The sequence below is a fragment of the Paramormyrops kingsleyae genome, chromosome 13, assembly GCF_048594095.1.
Source record: "Paramormyrops kingsleyae isolate MSU_618 chromosome 13, PKINGS_0.4, whole genome shotgun sequence".
Classification (NCBI taxonomy): Eukaryota; Metazoa; Chordata; class Actinopteri; order Osteoglossiformes; family Mormyridae; genus Paramormyrops; species Paramormyrops kingsleyae.
The window spans coordinates 9,930,236-9,957,887 of record NC_132809.1 but is presented as its reverse complement, the minus strand read 5'-3'; the positions used below and the strand labels follow the sequence as shown (position 1 = coordinate 9,957,887).

The 27,652-nt window shown below is 44.6% G+C and overlaps 1 protein-coding gene across 1 annotated transcript; it reads left to right on the top strand.

The window, feature by feature from the left end:
* On the top strand, positions 1 to 26,437 carry LOC111843025 (ras-related protein R-Ras2). The gene is made up of 6 exons (XM_072698148.1): positions 1 to 398; positions 20,976 to 21,063; positions 21,643 to 21,745; positions 22,548 to 22,656; positions 24,182 to 24,300; positions 24,447 to 26,437. The coding sequence occupies exons 1-6, from the start codon at positions 297 to 299 to the stop codon at positions 24,532 to 24,534; spliced, it is 609 nt and encodes a 202-aa protein (XP_072554249.1). The 5' UTR covers positions 1 to 296; the 3' UTR covers positions 24,535 to 26,437.
* The last annotated feature ends 1,215 nt before the right edge of the window (positions 26,438 to 27,652 follow it).

Sequence of the window (27,652 nt, the reverse complement as noted above, 5' to 3'; positions counted from 1 at the left end):
GGGCCTCTAGCGACGGCCATTTGTAGTGAGGGAGCCTCTCCGCCCCACATCTCACTGCTGCGGAGCGTCTTCATAGCAGCGCCTATGGACTGAGACGGGCGCAATCTCTCGGTGCGCTTCGAAAAGGGAAACCATCACTACGGCGTGCTCTTTACAAGCGGATTTCGGTTCTTCCTCCATTATTTAGAAGGGGATTATTCTTTTGCGGTCTTTAAGCAGAAGGCCTGATCGTGCAGTATAAAGGTGTGCGTTCATCGGTTGTTGAAGACAGCGGCGAGTGCGGCAGCGTGTCCCCGATGGCAGGGTGGAAAGACGGATCGGTGCAGGAGAAGTATCGGCTGGTCGTGGTGGGAGGCGGCGGCGTCGGAAAGTCCGCTTTAACTATCCAATTCATCCAGGTCAGTAAAGGCTCGCCGCCTTGCACGGTTGTTGAGCTGCGTCTGTGCGAGTCGGGGTTTAAAGGGGTGGATCTTGCTGGGAAAAGGGGTCCCCAGTAAGGGGGCTTATTTTCTACGGTAGATTGGGCCTGTATCACAGTTAAGGTTCGGTTTAGAAAAAAAGCGAGAAATTGTTTCAAAAATAGAAAAGTTTCCGATCTTGAAAGTAAGCCAAGTCATTTACCGTTACAATACATTAACCATATAGGCGGGGAAGAAATGCCGAGTTTTGACACATTTACAAATACTTTCACGCTTTCAACTCGTATGGCACATTGTACACCAGTTTGTTCGACTTGAATACATGATGAGTTTTACTATTAAAATACTTGAACGATATATTAGTTATCTTTAGTTTCTTTATAAGACCGCATGTGACACATGTAGGCTATCTAGGCTACGCACAGTACATGCATACATGTATACATAGCCTAGATACATACATATTTATGGGTTATTTTCTGATATTCAAGGGACTAAGGAGTGATAAACGGAGTGTAAGGAGTGATGTATGAGAGTGTGAAAGCTTGGATTACGCCCCCAAATTAAATGATTTGCTAAAACAATTTTGTAACCATTAATCATTCTTAGAAATCGTCTAACTTCCCCACGGCGTTTTTTTTGTCCTCACTCGCAAAGCGTTATAAACATTTAGCCTAAACAGTTTTTTTTATTAAGAAGGGAAAACTGAGTTTTGTTTTTGTCCTCCGGTTGGGTTTACGGACACGTTATGGCGAAATAAAACCTTAAGGTCCAATTCAATCAGTAACGCGATGCTCTTTAATGGAAAAGTTTCCAACCCACCAACTAGTAGAATGTTTGTCGACATCGGCTTATATCCGAAAAGTCCTGAAAAGGGATCGTGTAGCTTTCTTCTTTAGCACAAAAAATGTAAATATTTTCCCGTACCTTAAGTAAATCCCAATGAAAAATAAAACGTGCCACACCCACTATACGAACGCCTGGACATTGTATCCACAATAATTCGGTATAGGATACTTTTGTGCCTCAATAACGTAATACATATAACAAATTACTTTATGTGGTGAAAATATTCATGTTATATAGATATGATGTGAGGTTCTGTGTCCGTTTAACATAACCCGGTGGTTTGCGTATAAATGAAAGGCTTTCGTAGATGTCACGTTGTCATTGTATTTTTGGTATGATTTTTATTAACAGAAAAGTACGTTTTGCGACATCAGCTAGCAGTCCTTTTGTCTGAAGCAACTGTACTCCCTAACAGCTGTACAGTGCAGCCCAGCTGTCCTGAGTCACCCTGTCAAAGACGCCAGGCATTCCAGGGGACAGCCACCAAGCACTTTGCTATTTGGCTGTGTAGAGTTAAAAAAGCGAGCAGTCACTTAATTTTTATTTTACTTGTGGATTCCGTCCAGTGTTTAAAGCAGCAGTGTCCAGCTCCAAGCTCCACTCGATGCCCCCAGCTGATGAATCCAATTCACCCAAACTGCTGGTGAAATTGTAATATTGTTAACATAGTTGCGTAGCTGTGTTTTTCAAGGTAATTGACTGTTTGAAAAATGTACTGCAGACTTGGACATAATGTACTTCTGTGAGTAGTGAGGAGTGTGGTCTTTTTTTCCCCAGGGGCTACACACATACACATGATGTAGAGTACCAGTGAGGCACTGTGTTGCATGTTAAACCGTTTAATCTATCACTCGTATTAAATTTATTAATATTACCAAAGTTTTTGGTTCTCATGGCTAAAATTGGCCAGAATGGACTTTATTACTCAAAGCTTAAATACTAGAAAAAACACTAATATGAATGATAAGTATTTTGTTTTGCTCTGAAATGATCTCAGTGTCTCACATGCCTTAGTACTAATATTATGATGTGGGCTGGGGGGCGGGACACACACAGACACACAACCCCCCACGGGTTGTTTGCTGCTGTTTTGTCTCCTTAGTCATTTTATAACCTGGGCAGCCAGAACATGAGGTCTACAGCTGAACAATAAGCTCCTTCTAGCCATTGTGGTTTTAATAAATTAAAACTGCGATCATTTTGGTCAGTATTGAGATCACGATTATTTAACACGATTACTTATTGACTTTGGAAATATCATGCATGTATTGAACTTAAAAAAAAAAACTTGTTGTTTTATTAGCGGATTTCCTTGAACTGAGAATATAATTCACCTGAGAAACGAATAAAAGAGGCTTGATTTATAACACAGGATAAAGTGGCAGGATGCTGTGAAACGAAATGTTGCATGACAGTTTTTTTAATTTTGTTTTGATAATCATTGGAAGCCAAAATTGTAATTGAAATTAAAATTCAATTAATTGCCCAGCCCTAGTCTAGGCTCCACATCCATATTAAATAGCAGGAGGCACCAACTGAGAACTTTAGTGGGTTTTGGCTTTTAGACTGATATACAGTGGTACCTCAGTTCTCGAACTCACTAGAACTTGGATTTCTTAAAAGTCGAACCAACCAGTTTGAAAAAAAATTACCTAGAGCTCGATCTGAATCTCTGAAGTCAAACCGTGAACGCCGACCTAAGATAACTTGTACACCCGGGGAAATGAGTCACGCAGCACGTCTCTCAGCGGAAACAAAGGGTAAAGCTTCAGTCTCAGCCTCGCATTCGCTGTGATAGCACCATGCATGTTTACACTAGCTGAATACATGTATTTAGACAGTAAAAATACATTTAGACAATGACAGACAGTAACAGTAATTATTATTATATAATAAAATACATTTAAAAATAAAGATTTCTTATTCATTATTTTAATATTAATAATAAACCATTAATACGTTTAATTATAATAATATCGTCGTGCCGAGCGGGGACGGAACGAAGACAAAGGCGCAGACGTCAGGGTATCGGGGAATACGGGGTTTAATTACAGGTAAGGCAGGCAAAACGCAGACGGACAATACAATGACCGGGCTGGGGAAACAAACTGAAACGCGGACTAAATACAGAGGACTAATGACAACAACCAGTAACAGCTGATCACATGGGGATTCCACACTGGGTTAACGAGGGGGCGTGGCACACGGAAGGAGCGGACGATCGAGGCAGGACACATTGTTTGGATACATTTATTTTCTTACTTTACAAATCACTGTTTTGATAAATGTGCTTAGATGTGTTTAGTACAGTATATGCTATTCTTGTTTTATCCGGTTCATTTTGTGTTTAAATGCTAAAAAAAACATATTTAGGTGTCATTTTTTGGGGCTGGGAACCAATTAATTGGTTTTTCATTATTTCTTATGGAGAAAATTCGATCACAACTAGAACTTTTTCGGATTCGATCCAGAGTTCTGAACAGATTAAATTCGAGCTCTGAGGTACCACTGTATATATAAATAATTGGTGTTACCATAAACAAAAATACCCGGAGGCATTAACATCTAGCATTATTTGAGAAATTCTTATAGTAATTCTGATAATGTTCATGCCATTTCTAGTTTCTAAGTCCTCTAGCTCACTTTTACACGAGTCCTGTGGTTTCAGAAATGGTGTTTATATTTGATCCTTGTTCAGTTAATGACCGTGGAACAGCTGAAATCCAAGCACTGGATAAGGTTGTCACTGCAGGCCTGGATAGTCCCTACAGACCTCTCCGATAAGTGTGGGAAATCATGAGACACTGTTTACATCACTGGGTCAGGAGCATGTTGGTGAGTTTTGGCATCAGTTCATTGGATGTAGACGCAGTTAAACCTTCTGTATGTCAGCCTTTCTTGTGGGGAAGCCAGAACGAATTTTGTCATGTTGAAAATACAGTCAAGTTTAACTTTTTCATCCTCATTTCCTGTTCCCGCTTAATGTTTGTCCTCGTGGGAATGTGTTCAAAATCTGACCAGGACAGGAAGTTTTGGATTCTTGAAGCTAGAGTGAACATCCCTGCACGTCAGGTCTCCCGATTCTTCATTGTGATTGGAAGATCAATGAGATTACTCAGCAGTGGAGAGTTTCATGATGATTTTTCGATGTCGCTATGCCAATGAAAAAGAGCGGATCAATATTTATCTTGATTAAGTAAAGTGGTTACCTACTTAACGGACAAAGGTTTTTAGAGTGAATCCAAGAAAGGCTTCTGTTTTATGTCTTTAGTGGAGAGGGTGTACTTTTTTTATCATTGGTCTGCAGCTGTTCTTGTTGTGTTGCAGACAGCTGAATCCAGAGGCAGATATCCTGGAAGTGTCCTGGGTTATCTCTGTCTCTTTCTCTTGAATAGGGTCTCGAGAGGGCGTGGCCCTCGGCCCTTGTCCCCTTGCTCTCTGGCCCCGCTGGGGCAGGTTGTGATTACGGATATGTGAGGTCATCTTCCAAGCATGCGACTCTGGTCAGTAAATTGAATAAATATAGATCAGCTGTGAGCGATGGAAGCTACTGAGAGGTGCAGGCATATCCCCCATGCGATGAATGTGGAAAGATGCAGCTTGTAAGTGTGGCGGAGGGGGGGGGGGGAGGGGTTGATCACATTCCAAGTAATGAGCTGCCGATGCACAAGAAGCCTTTAATAGAAACCCCATCAATTTCCAAGCTGTTGTTTCTACGAGGCTTTGGGTTTCGGCCGTTTGTCAGAAACTGATGTATCACACACTACATGTTATGTATGAGAAGATGTTGTTTTCAGTTCGACAAAATTCGCAGGCAATTTCATTAACGCATGTTTTTTTTTTTTTATAAAATGATTTATATATAGAGGAGTACTCTTAATACTCTCATGCTAAACTGAGTGGTGTTCAGTATGTAACAACAACATCCATCATGCATTGTCATTTTTAATGCTTGGCACATGGAATAAATACATTCTGAAAGCTGTACAGCTTAAATGTGCTGTCCGGATTTTCCCAACATGTGAGTGGTTGTGTATGGAAATTATTGCCGAATTTAGCTTTGGGGGAGTGTTTGTGCGTGTGTGTGTGATTGTGTATCTGTGTGTGTGGGGGGAGGGTGTCACCTGTGGATTTCTCACACTGGCTACAGTGTAGGCAGGCCGTGATTACGCACCATCACTGCAATGCATTTAATCAGTCTGGGGTGGGGGGGAGGGGTGTAACTAGCTATTTTTTAAGCTATTTCTGCTTGAGGAACTAGGGAACAGATTATGACTTTGCTGATTTCATGCCTACTGCAGCTAGCTAGTCGGCGGCTCAAGCGGAATCTGTGCTTTGAGGAGAGAACTTGGGTCACATGACGGAAAGGAGCCAATCATTAAGCGGCAGTGTTGGCGCCAGCTTGCATGGCCATGCACAGCTTAATGACACGATGTGCTCTGGGGAACTGGCTTTGGGGTAAACATTGCTCATGCTCGCATGTGGTCTGGCTGCGGGTTATGTCCACATTTCAGTGAGTTTTGGAATGATTCCTGTTAGATATGTTCTTTCCGGATGGTTCTTCTCTGCTCCCTGCTGTTATGTACAAAATGAACAGTCCATAAAATAAAATTGCAAATTAATTTGGCCAGTCATGTCATAGTAAGCTAGCTAATATGTCTAAAACCCCTTGCATAAATACTGTAGAATGGACTAGGAGTTCATGTCCTGTAATGGTAACCGTATGAGTTGCTTTTAGACCAGAGGTTCATGCCTCTGGTCTTTTAGAGGTACTGTGTTAGAATACAAATAAAAGCCCCTGGGCGATTTTCAAAGTTCTAAAAGCCGCCGGGAGGCAAAGCAGCAGACGTGGAACCCCGGGGGGATGCACCCGTCATCGGAACCCCGGCGCTAATATGTCAACAGACAGCCCACTCCTTACTCTGTGACTGTCCTCCTCGAAGCCACCACCAGAGCCAGAAAGGGACTCTCACCATCTTCCAACATGGGAATGCTGTGGGTAGCAGAAGATCAAGATGAAGTTGCCTGTGGTGACCTTTAGGTGCCTGTCAGAGCATAGATCAGGTTTCAGTATATCTGGTTGGAGACTGGAGAAGCTTTATCTACAATGTTTTGTCAGGAGTGTAGATTTAACTGATTCACACTTATTTTGTCTGGGGAGGGAGTGTTTGTCCATTTCGTTTAACCTTTCTTCTGATACGTCACATTTAAAGTGAGCATTTAAATATGCTTTTTGTTTGATTTGTAATTTTCTGCTCTTTCAAAGGCTATTTAAATATAACTAGCTTGACACACACCCACTCGTATCCGCAATAGACTGCTGAAAATAAGGTAATGTAAGGTAATGCTTATCAGGAACGTGGCTTTATCAGGAAAGTGGCTTCTGTAGTGGGTGAGGAACTCGACAACTTGGAAATGGTGGCTGAACGGAGAATATTGTTCAGACTTCAGTCCATCATGGACAATGCTGATCATCCGCTCCACAGTGTGTTGGCTGATCAGAGAAGCACTTTTAGCTACAGACTGACTAGCATTAAGTGCTCCACTGAACGCCACAGAAGATCATTCCTACATTCAGCCATTAGACTCTATAACTCCTCACACTGATTTCACACCCAGCCTTCAGACACTAAACATAAACCCACCACACACCCATACTTTTTGCCTGTGCAATAAACCTGCTTCTACTCGGATGTGCAATATTCATCTGGTAATTTACTTGTATTATTACTACGTGCAATAATCACTTAGCAGTATTTATTCTATTTAATATATCGTATTTCTGTTTCTCTTATGTATATATCATGGTGTATATAGCGCAGGGTCTCTCTTTTATAATTTTATTTCAGTTTCTTATATCTGATATTTTTTATGTTCTTGTCTTGTGTCTCTGTGTGACCGTTTAGTAGTAACATGAGCAATTTCCTCCGGGATCAATAAACTTTTTCTGATTCTGATTCTGATAATGAGAAAGTAAAGAAAAAAGCTTGTTTGAATGTGGACGAGGTGTAATATTTACTGCACTTTAACTGCTTCGCTGTTGTCTTGGTAGGAAAACGGAGACTTAGACGAGGACATACTGAACTTGTGCTTTATACATTGTTTTTTTTTGTAACTGCTTTTTTCTGAAGTGACATCAAAACGCACCGTAAAAAGAAAGTAACGCAGAGAATGTGCGGCTTGTACTTGGCTGACGCAAACTAACACTTCAAAGATTGTTTTGAGAAAGAATGTCTGAGCTTCAGTTTGGGGAATTTTTGTTGATTAATTTCACGTCTGCGAGATGTGAAATTAACACGTCGACTTGCCCTTTTCAGCTCGGATAACGCTCTACTGATACATCAGGTAGTATAGTGAATGGATAGAAGCAGGGCTGGATCCTGTTGTCTCTCAGATGGCCCAGCTGAGAGCTCCCACAAAGAGCAGAGATGTCTCCCATGGGAGCTGTTGGGTGTCACCCTGACAGTTTCTCAGTTGTGATCAGCAGTGACCCATATAGTGGGGAAATAACCATAGTTCTCACTGTGGTTTCTTTATCGCGAAGCTACAGAGGACAATAAGAGGTGGTATCTTGTAAACACCCACTCATAAACACCTGACTGCACTGGCGAGTCGAGGCGGCTGATTGGACCACGCAGTTAAACTTCAGGTTAACTGCTTTATGGTGATAAAAAAAACCACTGGGGGAGAGATTTTGGTTGTTTTACCGAATGTTCTTTAGAAGCGCAGCCTAGCCACACTTAGGCCTAGTCATCTCCTTGAGGGTGCGGGTGGCGTGTTTGTTTCTCCCCTGCTTTCATTCATTTCCGGAAGGTGCTAATTACAAAGAAGCCTCGTTTAGGCTCTGGAGCCGGACAGCTGTGTAAAGGCTTTGCAGATGTGCCTGAAATTCTCTCATTTTCTTCATTGGCTCCCCAGCTTCAGGAGTGCCACCCATAATTACCACTGGTACCCTGGTCACGCATCCCACCAGGCGAAGGCTGGGTCTGCGGAGCCAGACTCTGGGGCCTGACGGAAGCTGGTTGCTGAATGGCTGAGCTGGTGGCCTTAACTTGTGAAGAGCCCCACGTCTTTCTCCATTTGCCCCCACACTCATACATAACCCCCTCCTCCCCCAAATAATAATCAATCTCTGTCAGTACTGTTCTGAAATGACCACTACGCATGCAAGAGAGTCATTTTTCTCTCGGACGTGACCTGTTTCGCAGCGAACTCTCGACCAGCATGCTTGTACTTCTTGACGAGCCAGCGAGTGACCCAGCGTTCGCGTGGGACGTTCTGTTCTTGAAGAACATCATCTCGGTGCTCAGCGTGTCTTGGGGATAGCCTGTGCATTATCTCCGCAGAAGTCACTCAAGCGGACTCTCACTGACTGTGGAATGCACGTGATGTGGAGCTGACATGTGACCAGGCCGGCTGATGTGAGCTGGAAGAGATGTTAGGCCCCAAAACAGTAGCTCAGGAAGGAGCCTGTCACTGCATCTTTGGCTGATCTGTATCACCTCAAAATTACCTCAGAGTCAATGTTTTAGGAAAGCATTAGCTCTGATTTTAGGTGACCGTCAGAAGGTCCCATGTTCTTTGCCCCAGACTTTATTTATTGACAGTTTATTGACTCTGAGTATTAAGTATGTGAGAAAGAACATCTCATTTTGATAGATGTGACTTAGTATTTTTTTCAAAACAGGAAAATGATGTTGGAAACAGTCTGTGTTCTGCTTAACTGCTCACTGAATGCAAAATTCTGTCGGTAGCATTTTCTGCTGGCATTTGGCTCTGCTGCGTTAAGGACTTTTTGGCATTTCTGAGGGGGGGGCATAGCTAGCCTTAGCCATCGTATTTACTGGCAGTGAGGAGCCATGCTATAAAGGAACGTGGGCTGTCTGGCGCTTGTCACCTAAGAGGACTCACATGTCAGCTTATTGCTGCCTGCTGTCGGTTTGTAGGCTGATATATTGAGACGCTAGATGTTCATCAATTTCAATACACTTTCATTCACTTACTTTACATGTCTGTCATGTGGTGATGTGAAGACGTTCACAGTATTTAAACAGATAAGATGTTCCTGTTGGTGGTTAGATAGTATCACAATTAGGTGAGTATTTTCTGAATAATTACAGAGAATTTATGCGGTTGGTGCTGTTATATGGCATCTATATGTGTGTCAAGTGTCACAGAAAGAGCTTTCTGTGTGGCTCTGTGAGGTTCTTGCCTTCCGGACACTGCTGTGCCCCCAATACCCCCCAGCACAGGCCACGGTCAGATTTAAAACTGGCAGATGTGTTTATGTAACATGCCGGCATGTTAATCTACTCGCAAATTAAAAACCTGACTGCGGGCGGCACACGAAGGTTCCCGTAGCCCTGGGAAGGATCCCAGCGGCGCCCACGTGTGGCCAGGCAACGCATTGAGCTTGTGGTTTGTCAGCGAACTGCCTCTGGTCGGGAATGACCGAAGGGCACTCGTCTCCTATCCCAGAGTCTCCTTTGTGTTTGAGAAGGAGAAGAAGAAAGAAAAAACACGCAAGCCGGATTTGAAAGTCACCCGGGAGAGGCCGGGGTGACGATTCCTGGACAAAATGTGTCACACACGAGTCCCAACAACAGTCTGAGGCACGGGTGTTGCGGAGGGCTGCTCCCAGCCCCCATATGTTCCTGACTTGTCACGGTTTTGTAATCTCCGCAACCTTTCCTCGCCCTTTATCGATGGCTGTATTACGGGCGAGCAGATAAAGGGAAATACTTTTTTTTTTTGTAGCATTTCCTATACCATTGCTTTTCAGAAGTAGGATGTCCTTGGCGAGATACTTTACTAAAGTTAAACACCTTCGTGGATTTTATCAATTATTTTCTACCTTTAATTTTGCTGATTATACTTTCTGCTTATTAAATATGATTTCAGTGAAGCATATCACACAGATTATGCATAATCTCTGAACATCAATCTTTTGCCATATATGTTGAGTTTTTTTTTTTGACTTTGGAGTTGCCCTGAATACCTTTGAGAAAATATTATGTTATTCAGGCAAGAATGTATTTCGATAGTGTGTGATTAATAATAGAACGTAACCAACCAGTGAGTAAAGATAACATGGAGATCCGGATAGTAAGCATTGCATCATGTTAAGCTTAACCCAGGTGAATTGGAACGATTGGCTGCAGATTATTTGCGTGCACGTTGTCAAAAAAGCCTATTTCAATAATCCACTTTTCAGCAGCGTTGTAGTAGCTTAATCCCGACCCAGGGGAACCGGGACTCCGACTGCGTGGTTCTGATCCAAACGTGCGTGTTGGCCCACACCTGTGTCTCCCCCTCTGTGTCCACTGCAGATGTGGGGGGCTGGGGGCTGGGGGCTGGGGGGGTGGCGGGAAACGTGTGGTGTTTTCTTTGATACCCCACCAAGCTGCCGGGGCCCGTTTCAGAATGAGCTGGTATCGTGACCCGCATGTCTGTTTCAGAAAAAACAAGACAGGGTTGGAAATGAGTCATAGCTGTTTATACTCACTGCCTCATCCTGTGTGGGCAGCCAGCAGACATTCACACCGCTTTTTATTACCAATACACTGTATTATTGCCCCCCCCCCCCCCATTCCTGAAATCAGACCCCCTGAGTCTTCGAACCACCAAGGTCAGGGGGGAGCATTCATGCTTAATATGCATATTATTCATATATTCCTATATTAATCGACTAAAAGCCTCTGTGTTTGTTTTATAGCAATAAATAATAGTAAGAACTAACTTAACACATGAAAAACCATCGCATGACTCATTTATTGCTGTGATGGTTATTGATTCTAATCATCTATAATCTGCTGAGGTAGCTTCATCATTTCCACAAAATATTGTGGTACGAAATGTTTCATATCAAATTCTTATGCTGTAAAAATGCAGCCTAACCAAATCTAGAATATTAATACATCTTATTCCTCTGTTCAGTGCCACTTTACAATAAGGCTACCCATATAAAGGGTTTTTATGAATGGTTTATAATCTGGTTATTAATTAGGTTGAAACACTTTGTAAATTATTAATAGACAATTTTAAACAAGTTATAACACTGTTTTCTTTTTATTCATGAGTTACTACCATTTACAAGTGGCAAAAGGGAGTTTATTGTAAAGTGGCACCGTTCAGTGTGTTGAACAATTTTTATTTCTGTTCAGAAGCGTCTTTTTCTATGCAGTCGGCGTCCCTGGCTCTGTTTACAGAGAGACTTGATTGAAGGTGTTTTTCTAAGATGCACTGCCAGTTAATAATATGTATCTTCCAAAATACATTTTTCAGCATGTGACATAAAAGTTTGCTGCAAAGTAATGAAGGAGTAAAGGAGTGTATTTCAGAACCTTTTAGTGCAGTGTTTTATCTTTTACATTTTGTTGAGTGACTGGGACTGTACTGGATAAACAGATGGATGGAGTGATGATTTTTATTCAGTGTAGGCTGACGCAAGTCATTGGGTCTGAAAAAAGGTGGAAATTCTGCTTTTTTTCCCCACACTTCATTTTTGTTCGCAAGATGAGTAACTGTTAAAAGTGGGTGATTATTGAAGAAAGATACGAGAGATGGATCTTGATTATGTCATTAGGGGAAGCTGAGTTGTCCATCGAATAACTGTTTTCATTGAAAATGTGCATCCGTTGAATAAATATCTAGAGACTTATGTGGGTAAACGCTGGATTCTGTGGAATCTGAGAATTCTCAGATTGCTCTGAAATAAACTACTTGATCAGTTTTTGGGCAGAGCTGTTCAAAATTTTTAAGTGATTAGATCAGTAGTGTACCTCTGATTAGGAATCTAGCAGGGAATTCAGATGTAGCGCTATTCTGGTGAGGTAATACCACTTTGAGAAGCTGAAATGTAGAGATGGGGAGAAGAGTTACTGCACATGGGAGAATGGAGTGTGGAGGGTGGTCATTTTCCATCTTCCCAAGCCTCCTCCACGCCCAAGCAGCTGCTAAAGGCCTCGGTGGAGATAAATCTGGCTTGCAGTCAGCCCTGAAGAGTCAGAGCTCAGCGCATCAGTCATCTGTCTTTCTTCTATAACCGTTTATCTAGTATCACGGAGAGCTTGGTATCTGTCCCAGGAAGCGCAGTCCATCACCTTGACGAAACAGGCTGTAGATGTTTCGTATGCTTGTCATGTCTCTCTGATGTCATGAGGAATTCCGTCTAATGTGCAATCCAGTACGAATGGGGGAAAATGTGATGTATCTGCTTTGGTCAAGCAGATGCACTGTTCTTCCCCATTAATCCGAGGTGACGGTTCAGACCTCTGCAGTTTCCATCATCCTGTAGGAGCGTCGTCCTTCTCCTCCTCAGTGTCATGCTAGCTGAGCAATATGTTGCTGAAAAAAAATGTCTAGTGTCATTTCCAAAAGGACACTTTTTTTTTTCCTGATAAGCCTCTTGTTTTTATTAAAAACACGAGACACACAGACTATGCTCATGGTGACTAAATGCTCTCTTAGTAGGGACAGGGTCTCGGGCAAGGGGCACCGTGGATGGCGTCCTAGTTGAATATCTGTCCAGTGTTTCCCCTACCATTATACTAGGGGGGCGCCCCACCCCCCCAGTGGCACCTCCCGTCCCCCCCCTTGAAGGTCAAGTTAATTTTATTAAATTTTATTTTCTATATAGCGCCAGATCACAACAGAACTCTTCCTATAGAACAGATCTATACATTGTCCTTTTATTAAACAAACTATATAGCCTTATGTTATTTATCTTATTTACTCAACAGCTTGTCATTTCTGCCTCTACACGGTCGCGCGTTTACGATTCTCCTCTGCTCTCTGTATCGCGCATGGCGGAGTTCCGCCCCGATGCGCGCGCACAGACACGTGCACACACACACGCACAGGTGAGCACACCACTCCAGCGGACAGAGAGCGCGCGTCGGAAAATATGTCGCGCCAAAGCTGTAAAACTAGGGGAAACCTCTGTCCATACATTTTCTGTAACTGCTTCTCCTATTTATTCCAGAGGTTATTCACACGCATGAGCACGCCTAGGGGCAATTTACTGACTCCAGTGACTGGTGATCCCATGACGACATGGAGAAAACATGCAAACTCCACATGTAGAGCCATGGTGGCAACTTTGGTCTGAAGCAACAGTGCTAACCACTGCACCACTGTGCCACCCCCCCCAGTTAAATATGGTTTTTTAAAATCTTTATATAGCTGGTGTGGAAGATTTTCATGCACCGGAACTCTTAGATTAGGGATAGTCTCCTCACCTTCTCTGTTTCTCTTATTTAGTTGCATAGCAGCCTTCAAAAGCAGCTAACAGACAGGTCGGCACACTTCAGGCCTTATTTGAGAACATCCTGTCCCTGCCGTAATAACATTTCTGTTGTCTGTGACGAAAGGACTCTGGCCTAAAATGGCAATTGTGCCGGTACCTTGACGCAGCGCCAAGAGAGGGCCCCACACCTCGGACAACGCGTCCGCCTAACAACGGGCTCCAGTGTGGGGATGGGCACCGACGGCCCCTCAGGCAGACCTGGGAGAGACTTCTGGTAAATGAGCGTCCAGAGGTCGGGAAGCATAGCGGAGCCCCAGGACGATTGAAGCACCGCGTGCGTCAGAGGCTGCCGGCTCTCGCTGAGGTCGTGCCGGACTCACTTGACATTCCATTCCTTTCATGAAAGTGGGCCGCCTGATTATGACCTCACAGACCTCTCCGCGTGTATCACCCCAGCTTCCTGTAGTGTCTGAAAAGGCCGGGGTTGTGTCAGCTGGGTGTACATAGAGCCTTATCAAAGCAGTGTTTCATAGCAGGCCTGCGTAAGAGAATGTGACATCCTCTTCCCCAGCTACCATTCTGCTCAAGTTCTTCCTTTTAAATAGAAGCTATCCCAATAAACACGATGCATCTCAGATTCACTTGTGGAGATTAACAAGGCCTGTGAGGTGCCGATGCTGGCATGACTTTTCACTCAAACACTTGTTGGGTTGTTTTGTGTCCTAAACTTCTCCTGGAGGACACCCAGAATCTCAAGGCGACTCGATTCTTGTCCTGCCTCTGGTGGCCTATGTGACGTCAGATGAAGAACTGTTCAGTTTTTCTGACCCTCCTGGCAAAATCGATAATGAGCAGTCAAAAAGTGGAGAAATTAGCACAAATTAAATTTTGGTTGGGAACATGCACACACTCTGATTAATGGGGGAATCAATGGCACCCTGATTTTTTTGCGAGGGCACTGAGGTAGAAATGACTATAAAGGTGGATTACATATTCTGTCAGTGGGAGGTTGGGGGGGATACCCAACATCAAATTTTAGTGATGGGCGGGGGGCTTCCCCTGCATGATGACTGACACCAACCCTGTGTGCTGTGTCTACTGTCTACGTTATTTTTGTAGCAAATGATTCTTTGCTTCACGTCACTCGGATCACTACTATTAATATCATATCAAATCGTTACGAAATCTGCACTATACAGCCAAACCGGATTATTTTTAAATCATCGCTATTTCTGCCCAGTGCTCCAGCCTTGATTCACTGCGTAGCGGCTGCCAGATTCAATATAAATATGTCTGTGGAACTAAGAACGAGGCATTTGTCAACATATGGTGCTCTCTGAATTTATTTTTAAACTCTGGATCTCGCGCACACAGATTTCAGGTACCCTGTTGAGTGACTTCAAACTGTTGTTCTTTGCTCAGGAAGCAGAGAGAGAATAAGCAATGGAGGTATACAAATATAAACCTCTTTGCCATTCTCTTTGCGAGTGAAAGGAGAGCAGGAGCCGTGGGTACAAACAGGGTGAAGGTCAAGTCCTTGAGCGGGTGGGTATTTCATGGCCGGCCATTGATGCGTCCCCCTGACTGAGTTCAAAGAGGCCAAGGATTTCTGTGCACACGCGCAAGCAAGGGGTGATCTTTGGCCAAATGTTTGATGCTTCAAACTGAGTCGATGTGGGGGCTGGTCATCACCAGAGTCTCCTTTGTTCACGGCAAGCTTGAAATTTCACTCCATCAAACCTCAATGGGAAGCAGTGTCTTGGGGCTTGGAGATGGGCCATTCAACCTTCTTGGCTCAATGTGGATGTTGCTGTTGATTCCTTATACTCCAACAGCCAACAAGCAGAGGTCCGTCATGACCAAGACTTCAAGACTTTGACAGTAGATTTATAGTCAGTGACTATAGACAGTAGACCCTCAACAGATGGAAAGGCTTTTTCAGGAAGTGTCTCTACCAGAGTGCAGCTATATCAGCATTCGAGTACGAAATACTCTTAGGCTCTATCCAGATAGTTACGTTTTCATTTAAAAACGAAGTCATTAGTCTCTGTTTCCACCTTTTGTTCACACTACCCCAGAGTTTTCAACCTCCAAAAGAGGAGACTTTTGTAAATGCCCTCACATATGATACTGAAAACTCAGAGTTGCAGTGTGGATGACTGAAAAATGAAAATTTGAAAACGCAGACTCTGAAAGCACCCTTATTGGTCCCTACTCCTCACATGATCCTTCTCTGATTTGATCCCACTAGTTACAACGTCTCATCGTCTGATTGGTCACCTGGTCACCTTACACCAGTGTTCCCCAGTTCTGGTCCTGGAGGTGTTTTGAGCGGGGTAATCTGCAAACTATGGATTGTGGACCTGCAAACCTGGAATTAGGAAACCCTGCCCTACATGGAAGTAAACAGTATCCCAACATGGCGGGTGAGGAGGAGCTGCTTTCGTTAGCAGTTTCCCTGTTACTGACCTGTATGCAGCTAAATGGCGGGTTACACAATGTGACTGCTGCTGCAAACCAGTTTACCGGTCACTGTGTTGTTCTGCACATGCCCAATGCAGGCTAATGCAGTATTTCTCAAACTGGTCTTTGGGGACCCCAGATGGTCCACATTTTTTCTGCTATATACATTTTTGGTGGTTTTAGTGTGTGTGGAAATACTTTTCACACTTTTAGTTAAGTTCTCCCCAAGTGAGCTTGATAGACCGAATGGCCTCCTCTCGTTTGTACAGTTCTTATGTTCTTATGTTCTTTTGTAAACAATGTGAAAACTCCTGTCTGGATGGAGATTTTAAATGAATACGTAGCAGTGAGGACATAGCCTATGGCTGCCTTGCTGTATTGATGATGATCCTCAACATGAAGCTCCTTCCAGCAGTTTTTGGACTGCGGTGTGTTTCTGTACAGTCGGGACAAACCAATAATGAACCATATTAGGTTTTAAATGATACTTACAGTAACACTTATATTTGCTTTCATAGACTGTAATTTTAGTGGGTATATGATCATTTTAGCTGGAAGGCCTGAGCATTCCTCCTGATGGAGTGAGATGTTGGACTCAACTTACAGACGAGCAAAATCTCCCAGGCTTTGGAGTGTGGGGGTGTCTGGTACTGAGCTGTGCATTTGTCTATTCTGTGATCGACTTCGATTATCTGTCAAAATGGGGAGGGACATCAAACCATGCTTCTTTAAGGAGGAATGCCAACCAGGAAAGGAAAACCAGAGAGGGGTGGTTTTGCTGCCTCCTCACGCCCCACCTCTAAGTTACGTCCCCCCACCCTCCAAGAGGTTTTGCTCATTGTTAGCTCATATTGGAAATCTTACATAATCTGACCCCGCCTTTAGCCTGTGGGACGATGGAAGGAGCTCGGAGGAAATATTTAGTACACAGTGCTGCTCGGTGGAAATCCTCAGTAGATCAGAGCAGTGTTGGTCTGGAGTAATTGCCGCATGTATGATAACAGTAATTCCAAGTCAAGCCCCTAATTACAGCTGTTTCTATGAACAACAGCTTCACCAATCATGACTTTCAAATCTCGTCCATCTGTTCAGCTTCACTGGGGTTTTAAACTGTTACAGACAAGCAGGAAGCCTGCAGATGTTAATGTCCTCAGAATCCATATGTGACTTTAGAAAACTTTAGGTTTATTCTACACAACGGAAAACTTGTACAGTATGTGTGCTTGGTGGGCGAATGAATACTGGTATTCCAGGGGTTGTGTGTGCTGAGTACCATTACTGGCTGGTTTCGCTTTCCTGCTGAGGACCAGCTCAGGTTCTAAATAGGTATTGAGGGGTGCAGGTGCCCTGTTTCTCATTTTCTTCTCAGATAGCTCTAGCTCAACAGGGTTGCGGGTTCAAATCGCAAGGAGCACACTCAAATTGTAACCCTTCATTCTACTGTCAGTCACTTTGGATAAAAGCATCAGATGAATGTAAATGTAATGTTTGCATATTGACACGCAAATTGGAGTGGTCGGGTTGGCAGCGGGGATCCCACTGGGTGGTTTACAGAGGGTGGCACCAACCAGGCCAGGTTCTGTGTGGGTGCAGGTGTATGCAGGTCTGTCTGGGGGGCTGTTGCCAGTCTTTGTGCACAGAGGCAATTCTAGAGGGTCTGGGGATCCTCAGCAAAAAAACAAACAAAAAAAACTCAATGGTGCCCTCCAACTCACTCTCCCAGTGGTGCCCTCCAACTCACTCTCCCAGTGGTGCCCTCCAACTCACTCTCCCCCAACACGTTATTTATTGCCATTATTTTAGAATGAATAAAGTGATCTTCAGCTGAGATGCCACAAAACTTCATACTACTACTAATAATTAAAATATATATAAAAACATTTTAAACCGTTTAACTGATAGTAATATTCGGTCAAAATTTATTATTTCGGTTAACGGTTAAACGGTCAAAAGGAGCATCCCTACTACAGTCCAAAGAGCTCGACAGCCCGGCTCCTTGAATGTCACTGTTTACGTTTGCATGACATCCATCCGCAGCTCATCCCGTCTCTTCCGGAAATGGGAAAACATTCCAGCAGAAATGTTGACCACCATGGAATGTGGCTTTGTTAGCCGTCTCGATTTGTGACGTCATCTCACACCGTGTCAGTGTGACGCATTAAGGAAAAGTTTCACTGTTGTTTTAGTCTACTGATATCTAGTGTTATGGTGTGTGTGTGTCTGTGTGGGGGGGGGGCAGGTCATATCTGAGTCAGTGTTTCCTCTTTGATGTCATGACAGGAAGGCCATCTGAAAGCACTGCACACCTGTCATATGACACTGTAAGGCCAGTGGGCAAGATCAGGACCCAGTCTCCCAAAGCTTCTTTTGGAGGGACCAGCTGAACTGATCATTGTGTGGATATTTTCTTTTTCCTTGGACGTGTGATTTTCTCGGCGAGAGCCGTCAGATCGCCTCGGATTTAGGTGACATGGCCGCCATGCCTGCAGGAATAAACAGCAGATCTTTAAAGCATCTTTGAAGCTCAGGGTATCTGTTTATTCCGCACTCCTGGGTAATTAATGTATGGCAAGGTCATGTGATTAAACACTGAGGGCATTTCTTAGAAACCTCTACTCCCCCCCCCACAAAAGGGCTTATTCAACCGCTAGTTATGCATGTTTGCTAGGCACAGATTTTATTGTTAGACAAGATCTCGAGTTCCACAATGCATACAGCATGTAGCGTTTCTGACGTCATGCCAACATATACAGGCCGTGTTCACGTCGTGAGGAAGTGGGCGCGTAACGCGCTGTGAGCACCGAGCATGACGAGTGTGCCGCCCGCCCACACGCATCCTCGCTCTCCCTTCACGGCGGAGCGTGGCACCGTCGCATGCCGCCACCAATTTGTGGCAGTAGCTTGGAACGGCTAATGCGGTCGCGGGATGTTGGTTCAAACCCAGGTTTTGATGTGAGGGTGGTGGGGCAGCCGTGGATCACCAAAACAGAAAATGGGGGGAGGTTGAGAGTGGGGGGGCAGGTGCTTTGGGGGGTGAGGGGGCCTTGGTTACAGCTGATGCCATGGCTGAGATCCGTTTGTGATGTCATTACCCAGAAGCCATCTGTGGGCTGATGAGGGCCCTGTTTCTCAGTAATGCAGACGCGCACATACACACGTGCGCAAAGCAGCTCAGGTTACACACTCTAAAAATGAAGCAGAATTTATGCAACAGCCCCGTTTTAGGAAAGAAAACGTTGCCACGAAGTGCGATATCCGCTGCTCGGCTGTGCTCTTGTGATGGATGTCAGTATGAGCTGTGCAGCTAATCAAGCAGGTAATTGATTCAGGTATTTAATTAAGGACAGCATCTCCCCCTCTAGGGCTGCAATGAATTTACACCAAAGGTATACACATATTTTCACAGGCAAAAGAAGTTTGTGGAAACTGTCAGCTGTGGATTTTTCTTTGAAAGTGCAGGGACGACTTTCACAGAACTGCATTTCAGCATTTGTGACCCCTTCACCACCACCCCCTCCCCCCCTTTCATTTGATAACCTCAACAGATTCAGGAAGTGGTGAAGCTCCCCTCCCAGACTGTCTGTTGTTAATGCACCTCTTGACAGAGGTTTTGTGCATACACCGTGAATGGCCCCCATTGGTTCGCATCCGCTTCCTAGACTGCACCACGGCATGAAATGGGAGGAAGCTGGGGGTGGTGTTTGTGCACTGGGATGGGATTGGGTGCCGGCCTAATTCACTCCGCCACACTCCTGCCTGGAAGGACTAACGCAGCACACTGAGAACTCACATTGGTTTGACACTCTTTGTGCAATCCAGCGTAGTGATCTGTGTACGCTGACTTGATTTGTATCTTGCTTGCTTTAGATTATAATTAGGAAGTCTGTATTTGAGGTCTCTATTTGCATTTTTGTAGCTGATCTTTTTTAATAGAATGATTTTAGCAGGATTTGTTGAATGGCCATTTTTTTGTCTAGACAAGGCATGTGCAAAAACACATGTTGTAAATAGAAACATGGGGGTGTCATGCTTTTCTGCCAAAACCATAGTTCCTACAGCCCCCACCCACCCACACACACACACACACACACACACACACACACTTCCTGGGTCTGCTGCTGAATAATACATCAGAGTGGCCATTCTGGGTGATGCACACTTACATGTATTGCATACAGATGTGAGGAGGTGGACAGATTTGCCCTGTCGGTCTGAGTAGGAGTAGGTCTGGGTATTTGGCCTGTGACACAGCACATGGCTCTGAGACCCATGCTTTGAAAAGGTTTGGCCTCCCCCCTCCCCATCAAATGACACATCAACTCTCCGTTTCAAACCAAAATAATACAGTGAAACGTGGTGTAAGAGTTAGGACAGATGTCACCAAAATGCAATGTGGTCATTTGTGTTACCATGATCACCGCAGACAAGCTAATTGCAATGTTATTCAGAAACGCTTGCTGAGCTGGGATGGCTTGTCTCAAGCATGGTAGAATGTCTCGGGTAAACCACTCGCTCTGTAAATAATACTTGCACGTCACCGGCAGCAGCCAGCAGACTGGGAAAGGTCTAGAAACCATGCAAAAAATGTGAGAAATGCATCGATGGAATTTCTCCCATGAACTCAGCCGGCTGCCAAGTTTGGATGTTTCCGGGGAATCTTTCTATCCAGCTGTCGGCCAAAGTCTGCGACTAATTAGCGGAGTTTGAGCACGTATGTGTTGTTTTGACAGCAAACATATGACTCGACCTTGTTTTTGTCCCGTGGCCGGAAGTGCTTGGTGCATGTGTGGCCCCCTCCAAAACAAACCCACTTATTCTTGTTCTTGCTCACTTCCTTTCACCTGACTGAGCTGCAGTTTTGAAAGAAATCGAGAACTAATCCATCATAGCGCTCGTTTTCCTTAAGATTTGAAGTTCACGTTACAGAAGCCACCCGGGGCCGCTGGTGACTCCTTCGAGGATTCCGTGCTGACAGCAGAATTCTCATTTCCCTACAGTCCTACTTCGTCACTGATTACGACCCGACGATCGAAGACTCCTACACCAAGCAGTGTGTGATTGACGAGAGAGCGGCCCGCCTGGACAGTAAGTGAATCGTGTGGCCGGATCACATGACACACTCACAGGAACATGGGCACTTAGATGGGCAGTAGCTCTACTGTTTAAACCCCGCCCCTTCACACATTACAGGCGCACTGCTTGTCTCTGATTCGCCGGCTAATTATGAGTCACACCGCGATCAGTCACAGATGTATATTTTATATTACGATGGTTAATCAACCACAGTTAACCCAATGAATAACCCCCAGTTCCAGAGGCTGGCTGACCCTATGCTGTGACCCCCAAGCTTCCTCTCACCTGTATATATGTCTGTGTGTCTCATGGAGAGCAAGATGGGCCAGACAAAAAGAGAATTTTCCCAAGGGGATTAATCAAGTATCACTATTTTATTCTGTTCTATTGAATGTTGGCCGAGAAGCTTAATTAATGGCACCCATCCTCTTATTTTTCGTCTTTTTTTGAAAGAATCCCCCATAGTTTTGGACATAGTTTTTGGGGCTGTAATTAGACCCAGTTGCATGTTGTTGCAGCTACCCAGAATGCCGTGGGGCTGTCTTTGCTCTGGCAGTGACCGGCATGGCTGCCCCTGTGTTTCCTTGTCAGTCCTGGACACGGCGGGACAGGAAGAGTTCGGAGCCATGAGGGAGCAGTACATGCGGACAGGGGAGGGCTTCCTGCTGGTGTTCTCCGTCACAGACAGGGGAAGGTGAGTGACCCCACCCGCCCTGACCAAACACCCCTCTCCCGGTCTGGCTGCTTCCATTTTGCCCTCTCTGGCCCCTTGCCCCTCTCCTTAATTGTCCCCCCTCACTCCTGCTCCAGACGTATCTCAACCCATCTCTGCCTTTCCTTCACACAGCACCCTTCCCCACCTTAGTTGTTTGCAGTCACCCCCGCCCCCCCCCCCCCCCCCCGATGAAGGTCAGCCACCGTTAATGTAAAAAAAAAAAATAGAGATCCTGTTGTGCTTTGTATGCCCCCCCTGTGGGACATGTCATCCTAAACACCATGCAAGTTATGAAAACTGTCACACTGAGTGACATACATAAAAAGGACCAAAGCTACTGAGCTGCCCTTTGGAAAGCGGGTGCCAACCCCCAACCCCACTGTACCACCATAAACAGACGTCCCTTCCTCAGTTTATGTTACTCGCCGTTCAGGTCCTCCGCTCTGCCATTGTGCAGGATTTCATTCCTGTGTTGACCGGAACATTGTGTTTACCCTGCTGCTGAGTAGAAGCTGAGCTTTGATGTTTAAACAGCCCTCATTGAACAGGAAGTGACTTTTATAGGGGCCCGTCAGACGATAACGTGGCTTTCTTTGCCCTCCTGCGAGCGTGGGTTGTGACGGTATGCTGGTGTTTACCCAGCATTCCCTATGTAACGGCTCGGAGAAAAGGAGGGAAAACCGCCTCGGAACAACCGTGTGGACGAGTGCCTCTCCCCGCGTGTCTGTGTCACTGCGGCCTCACGGTAATCCACGGGGCACCGTTTTCTGTTGCTCCACAGCTTCGAGGAAATTTATAAATTCCAGAGGCAGATCCTCAGAGTAAAAGACCGCGACGAGTTTCCCATGATCCTCGTGGGCAATAAGGCCGACCTGGAGCTGCAGAGGCAGGTGAGTGGTATGGCATGCTTCTCTGGGGGGGTCAGCTCTCACAGCTGATTTTTCTGCTATGTACGTGTATCTGCCTGATGTTTTAATGTAGACAGATTGGAGGTCTGAAACTGCAAACCAATGCACTTCTGCTCATGAAAACTGGATTTCAAAGGGGTTTCCTGTGATTGTCCTGAAAATGTAAACCTGGTTAACAAAAATTACTCTTATTTTTGCATTTACCTGAAAGTAAGGGGAATACAGTAAACCGCCCCTATCCGTAAGAGCTGATGAGTTTAGTGAGTTTGTTCTGGTACCCTAAGCACAGATGGAAATTGTTAGATTAGGAAATCGTTAAAGGAAAAACTGCGGAAGTAAGAACTGGTCCCCAGAGGAATGGAGAAAAGGAAATGTTCCTGTTTGCTATGGCAACCATGCTTCAATGGGGCCAGAGGGTGACACTGTACTGCCATCTTGTGGAAAGAAAGTGTATAAATATATCTGCTGATCCAAGGTCTGAGACGCAGTGTGCTAGTGCTGTATGGGGGTTTTAAGCACTTATGCTCAATGGAAATATGCAGCAGAGAAAATGGGCAGATGTGGCTTTACATTAAAGTGGACTGTAAGCAACTAAATGTACACGTGCAGTATTAAGCATGGTAATGGGTGACGGACTGGTGTTCCATTTAAGGTGCCTCTGGGGATAGGCTATTGGATCACTGTGATCCTAGCCTGTAATGGAGAAGTAGTGATGGATGGGTGGATGGATGGATGGATGGATGGATTGATTAAGAGCAGTAATGTCAAGTTTTGTTTGCTGTGCTTTGAGAAGGCTTCTGAAAATCACCTTCAAAGGCTTCAAAGGGTTTTTAAAATCCCTTTAACCAAGGTTAGATGGACGTTTTCACCTTCAGGTGCCACCAGATATATTAATAGAAATTGAATTGTTCAGTTCAGCGTATAAGAGCTTAAAAGGTAAGCGGTCTGCTGCAGACACCTGCCGCCTGCCTCCGGTGGCTCGCGAAGCCCCGCACTGTGATCCCGGGCTTTGCTACCTTCTAGAAGCTCCTCCTTATATGCAGGCATGATGGGAAAGCTGGGGAAACCCAAAGCTACCCAAACATAATTGAAACAAGACGTGTCGCGCTCCACATGCCAATAAAATAACAATAAAAGTAATGGAAAAAAGCAAAAGTAAAAAGCTATTAATATTTGATTGTTAATGATTTTGTAACTACATTACTATGTTTTACCTAGGTCTTTTGTTAATGTTTTGTGCTATTGCTTAATAAATCTATACCTCACCCAGGATATTCAGGTAGTACAGGTAGGAATGATTTCTGGTTCCATTTGACAGACTTCAGTCAGTTTTCACTTATGTTGCATTGGCACAAAATGTTCTGGAGTAAAGACTCTGAAGTGAAATATTCTAACTGTGCCGGAAGAGGGCATTAATCACCCGTTCCCCACTCTGTTAAACAGAATGACTTCCCTTCGTGTTCCCTATTAAACACAGTGAGCATAATGTCAAGTGTTTCATTCTCAGGTGACTCAGGAGGAAGGCCAGCAACTGGCCCGGCAGCTCAAAGTCACGTACATGGAGGCCTCTGCTAAGATCCGAATGAACGTGGACCAAGCTTTTCATGAGCTTGTTAGAGTAATAAGGTGAGTGAGTTTCTGGGGAACTGCTCCTCAGGCTGCTTAAAGCTCAGTGTCGTCGGTCTGGGGATTAAGGAGCCATCCCCGACGCATACAAAGTAAAACACCATAAACAAATCGTTTGTCATACATGCCATCCTCTCTCAACACAGGAAGTTCCAGGAACAGGAATGCCCACCTTCGCCAGAACCCACCCGCAAAGAGAAGGACAACAGCGGCTGCCACTGCGTGATTGTCTGACTGGACACATCCCCTACCGCGCCCACATCCCCTACCCCACCCACATCCACGCCTCACTCTTCCGCTGTCTCCGCCACGCCTCGTTCCCACTTCCCTTCTGACATCACTTCCCACGTGGATCCTCGTTGCGCTCTGGCACCTGGTGGCCAGAATGCCGAGGCTCCCATGACAGCCTTAACTCGGGACCCCCGCCCTCCAAGAAACAAATCAGCGAGCATGAATGGGTGGGGGAGGGGGGGTGGGCGCCCAACCGCCTGCCTGCCAGTGGGCACAGAGACCTCACGACACTAATCGCTGCTTTTTAAAACTGCTATACAGTTTCACATTTTTCTACCCTGGCGGCATGTTTGTAATTTTCAACACAATGACTGACAACAATGTGACTAGATATGTGGGATGTTGATTTAAAAAGAATTGTTTTTAGCTGAAGGTAGCTTACAGCTGCCATCTGCAGTGAGGTGTGCTAATCAGACGTGTATGTCACGACGTTTTCACGTGTGCGTGCGCGTGTTACTCGACTACTGTACATAAGTATAGATCCCTTGTGATTTACGTGAATTGGCTCTGACACTGACACAGCCGCATGGCCAGGTCCCGCTGGTCCTACACCATGAACCGTGAAGTCCACAGTGTTTGTGTGTTCCAGCAGGCCGCTTCGTTTTACTTGCAAGCAGAGTCACGCTAACCTCGTTACCAAGACGAGACCAAGATGCAGAGATTCCCGGCCTTCTGCTACTCCGTATCTCAAATGAAGGATATTGCCCATTTTATTCGTTTGTTGTAATGACTGACATCCGAAGTTGATCCTGTATTTCTTAATTCTATTTTCTCTATAGAAGGTTCTACTTACTATTTATACTTAAACTACTGTTTAAGGTAGAAGCTGAGTATTTATGCCGAAACAAACACAACTGCTGAGAAGCAGAATTAGGAGAACACATCTCTGTTATTTACTTTTAGAAACTTTAAAGGCAGCCATGTTGGTTTGGTATCCATGCAGGGATTCAGCATAGCTAAAATCCACCTCTGTTTAAGAGATATCCGGGAAGTTTAGGTACCTCCATGTCATACTTAGTTCATTTGGGATTGTTTCCCTTTAAGAGCTGTCCGAGAGGATTTTGGTTAGGCCAAAAGAAGAACCTTATTGTTTTGGGCTCATTTGTGGTGTCCACACTTTGTGTCTGTGGGCCTGTTTTCACCGTGATTTTTTTTTGCAAGGTTTCACCATTGGTTTAGTCTTCCTCTGAAGTATTAAACCATAAAGAGGACCTTATGTAATGGTGCATTTGACCATTGTGTAATATATAAAGAAAATGTTGAATGATAATTGAATGTTTGTGTTTGCTATATACTTTTATACATTATTTTCTTATCAGACTAGTTAACAAGTATTTTTATATGTTTGTAATCAAATACACTTTCAAGGCAAAACTGTGTATATGTACAAAAGAGTATTTAAAACTGCTTTGACTAAAACAGATTGCAGGCCCATGTTGTGAAGCTGTGATGTATACTGCCCCTAGTGGTCTGAACCTGGAGACACGCTTGGCACGCTTCCATCCAGTCAGGAGGCATCCACTGGTGTGTCGGAGAATAGATGCGGGTCCCTGTCCCTTGCTGATATCTTCCCAAGGGGACCGTTGATCGTATGGCTTGTCCTGCCTGATTGGACTGTGAATGGACACCAGCTAAGTGTTCCGTAGGCTGTGTTTGGGTGATGGGCACACTTGTTCCCCCGTCAACAGAATAGTGCATGCTGCCCATTTTTTTACAGAATTAATGTACCTCCAGTACGTATGGTGTTTTCTCGTGGGGGGGAATAACTCTTACTTTCCCTTATAGTTTCCAGTCCTATAATAAAATGACATGACTAAGCCAATTAAAACTTCACTGATTAAAGTTTTTTGTACGCCTATGTGTGTTTCCTTCTGCAATCGGGAGTTTAGCTGTTCCGATAGTTAATATCTTTGTCAGCTTGGAAAAGATTCCTCCCATGCGACACTGCACAGATGATACTCTTTCTCACCTTCCCGGTTTATTTAAAACGTTGTTTTTTCTTCTTCATGCACATGGTGTTTTTCTGGACCGCCTCTGGTTCCCTTGGCGCCATCGGTGATGCAGGCTTGTTCTCATGTCTGGAGCTTACATCATGTCTTCCTCGCCTGATGGCAGGCCGTCTGGGTGACCTGCTGATTTGAATTTCCACCAGTGTGTGACCGTCTAGGTCAGGGCTGTTCAAGTCTGGCCCTCGAATCCAAATGCAGGCCTTGTTTTCAGTTCTCCCAGGTAGTTAGTTTAATGATTACTGATTCTGATTGGTCAGAGGCTTCACTCCTGGCTCACAGGTAAAGGAAGGCTGGAAAACCAGCAGTGCTCGGACCTCGAGGACCGTGATTTGAATAGACCTGAGCTAGGGGATGGTGTGTGAATGTGACTAAGTGACAGATGGATACGTAAAAATAAATGGATGGCTATATGTGGTGCACTGCCCTCTTTAATACCAAATGCCAGGGTCTTATTTAAATCTATGTCTGTATTATGATGTGATGTGAGGTTAAATGTCTGTGGGAGATGACAGTGAAATAATAAACATTTTCTGAGATCTAAACTTAGAAAACCCCAGTGGATCTTTGTTTGCTCAGATCAAAATATCTCTCTTGGACTACCATCAGTCTTGAGCAACATCCCTGAGGAGAACTGTCTGTTTTCCATGACATTTCTGGACTACTGGAGCTGTCAGTAGTTTGATGCTAGTAGTCTCTAAGGCCTTGGCTTGAGAGGAGATGGAGTGTGTTTGTTTATGCTCTTTGCCACGCATGTGGTGTGGTTCATAATATACTCAGAGCCTGGGCCATTTAATCCCATTTTCCAAAATCTCTCCCGCTTCAACCTAAATAGTGGGTAGCCGTGAAAACCATTTGGCCATTCTAAGTATCAAAAGTTCACAGCGAGATTGATCATCAGTATATTCTCAATATTGGTTATTTCACTTAAAATAATATTTGAAACTATGCTGGAATGGCTCATTGCTGGTAAAAGCGCTGTTTATGAAGCTGTTGGGCTATCTGCGTCATAGCCCAAAATAAACATACAGGCTTTGCACATTAATTACACTGAA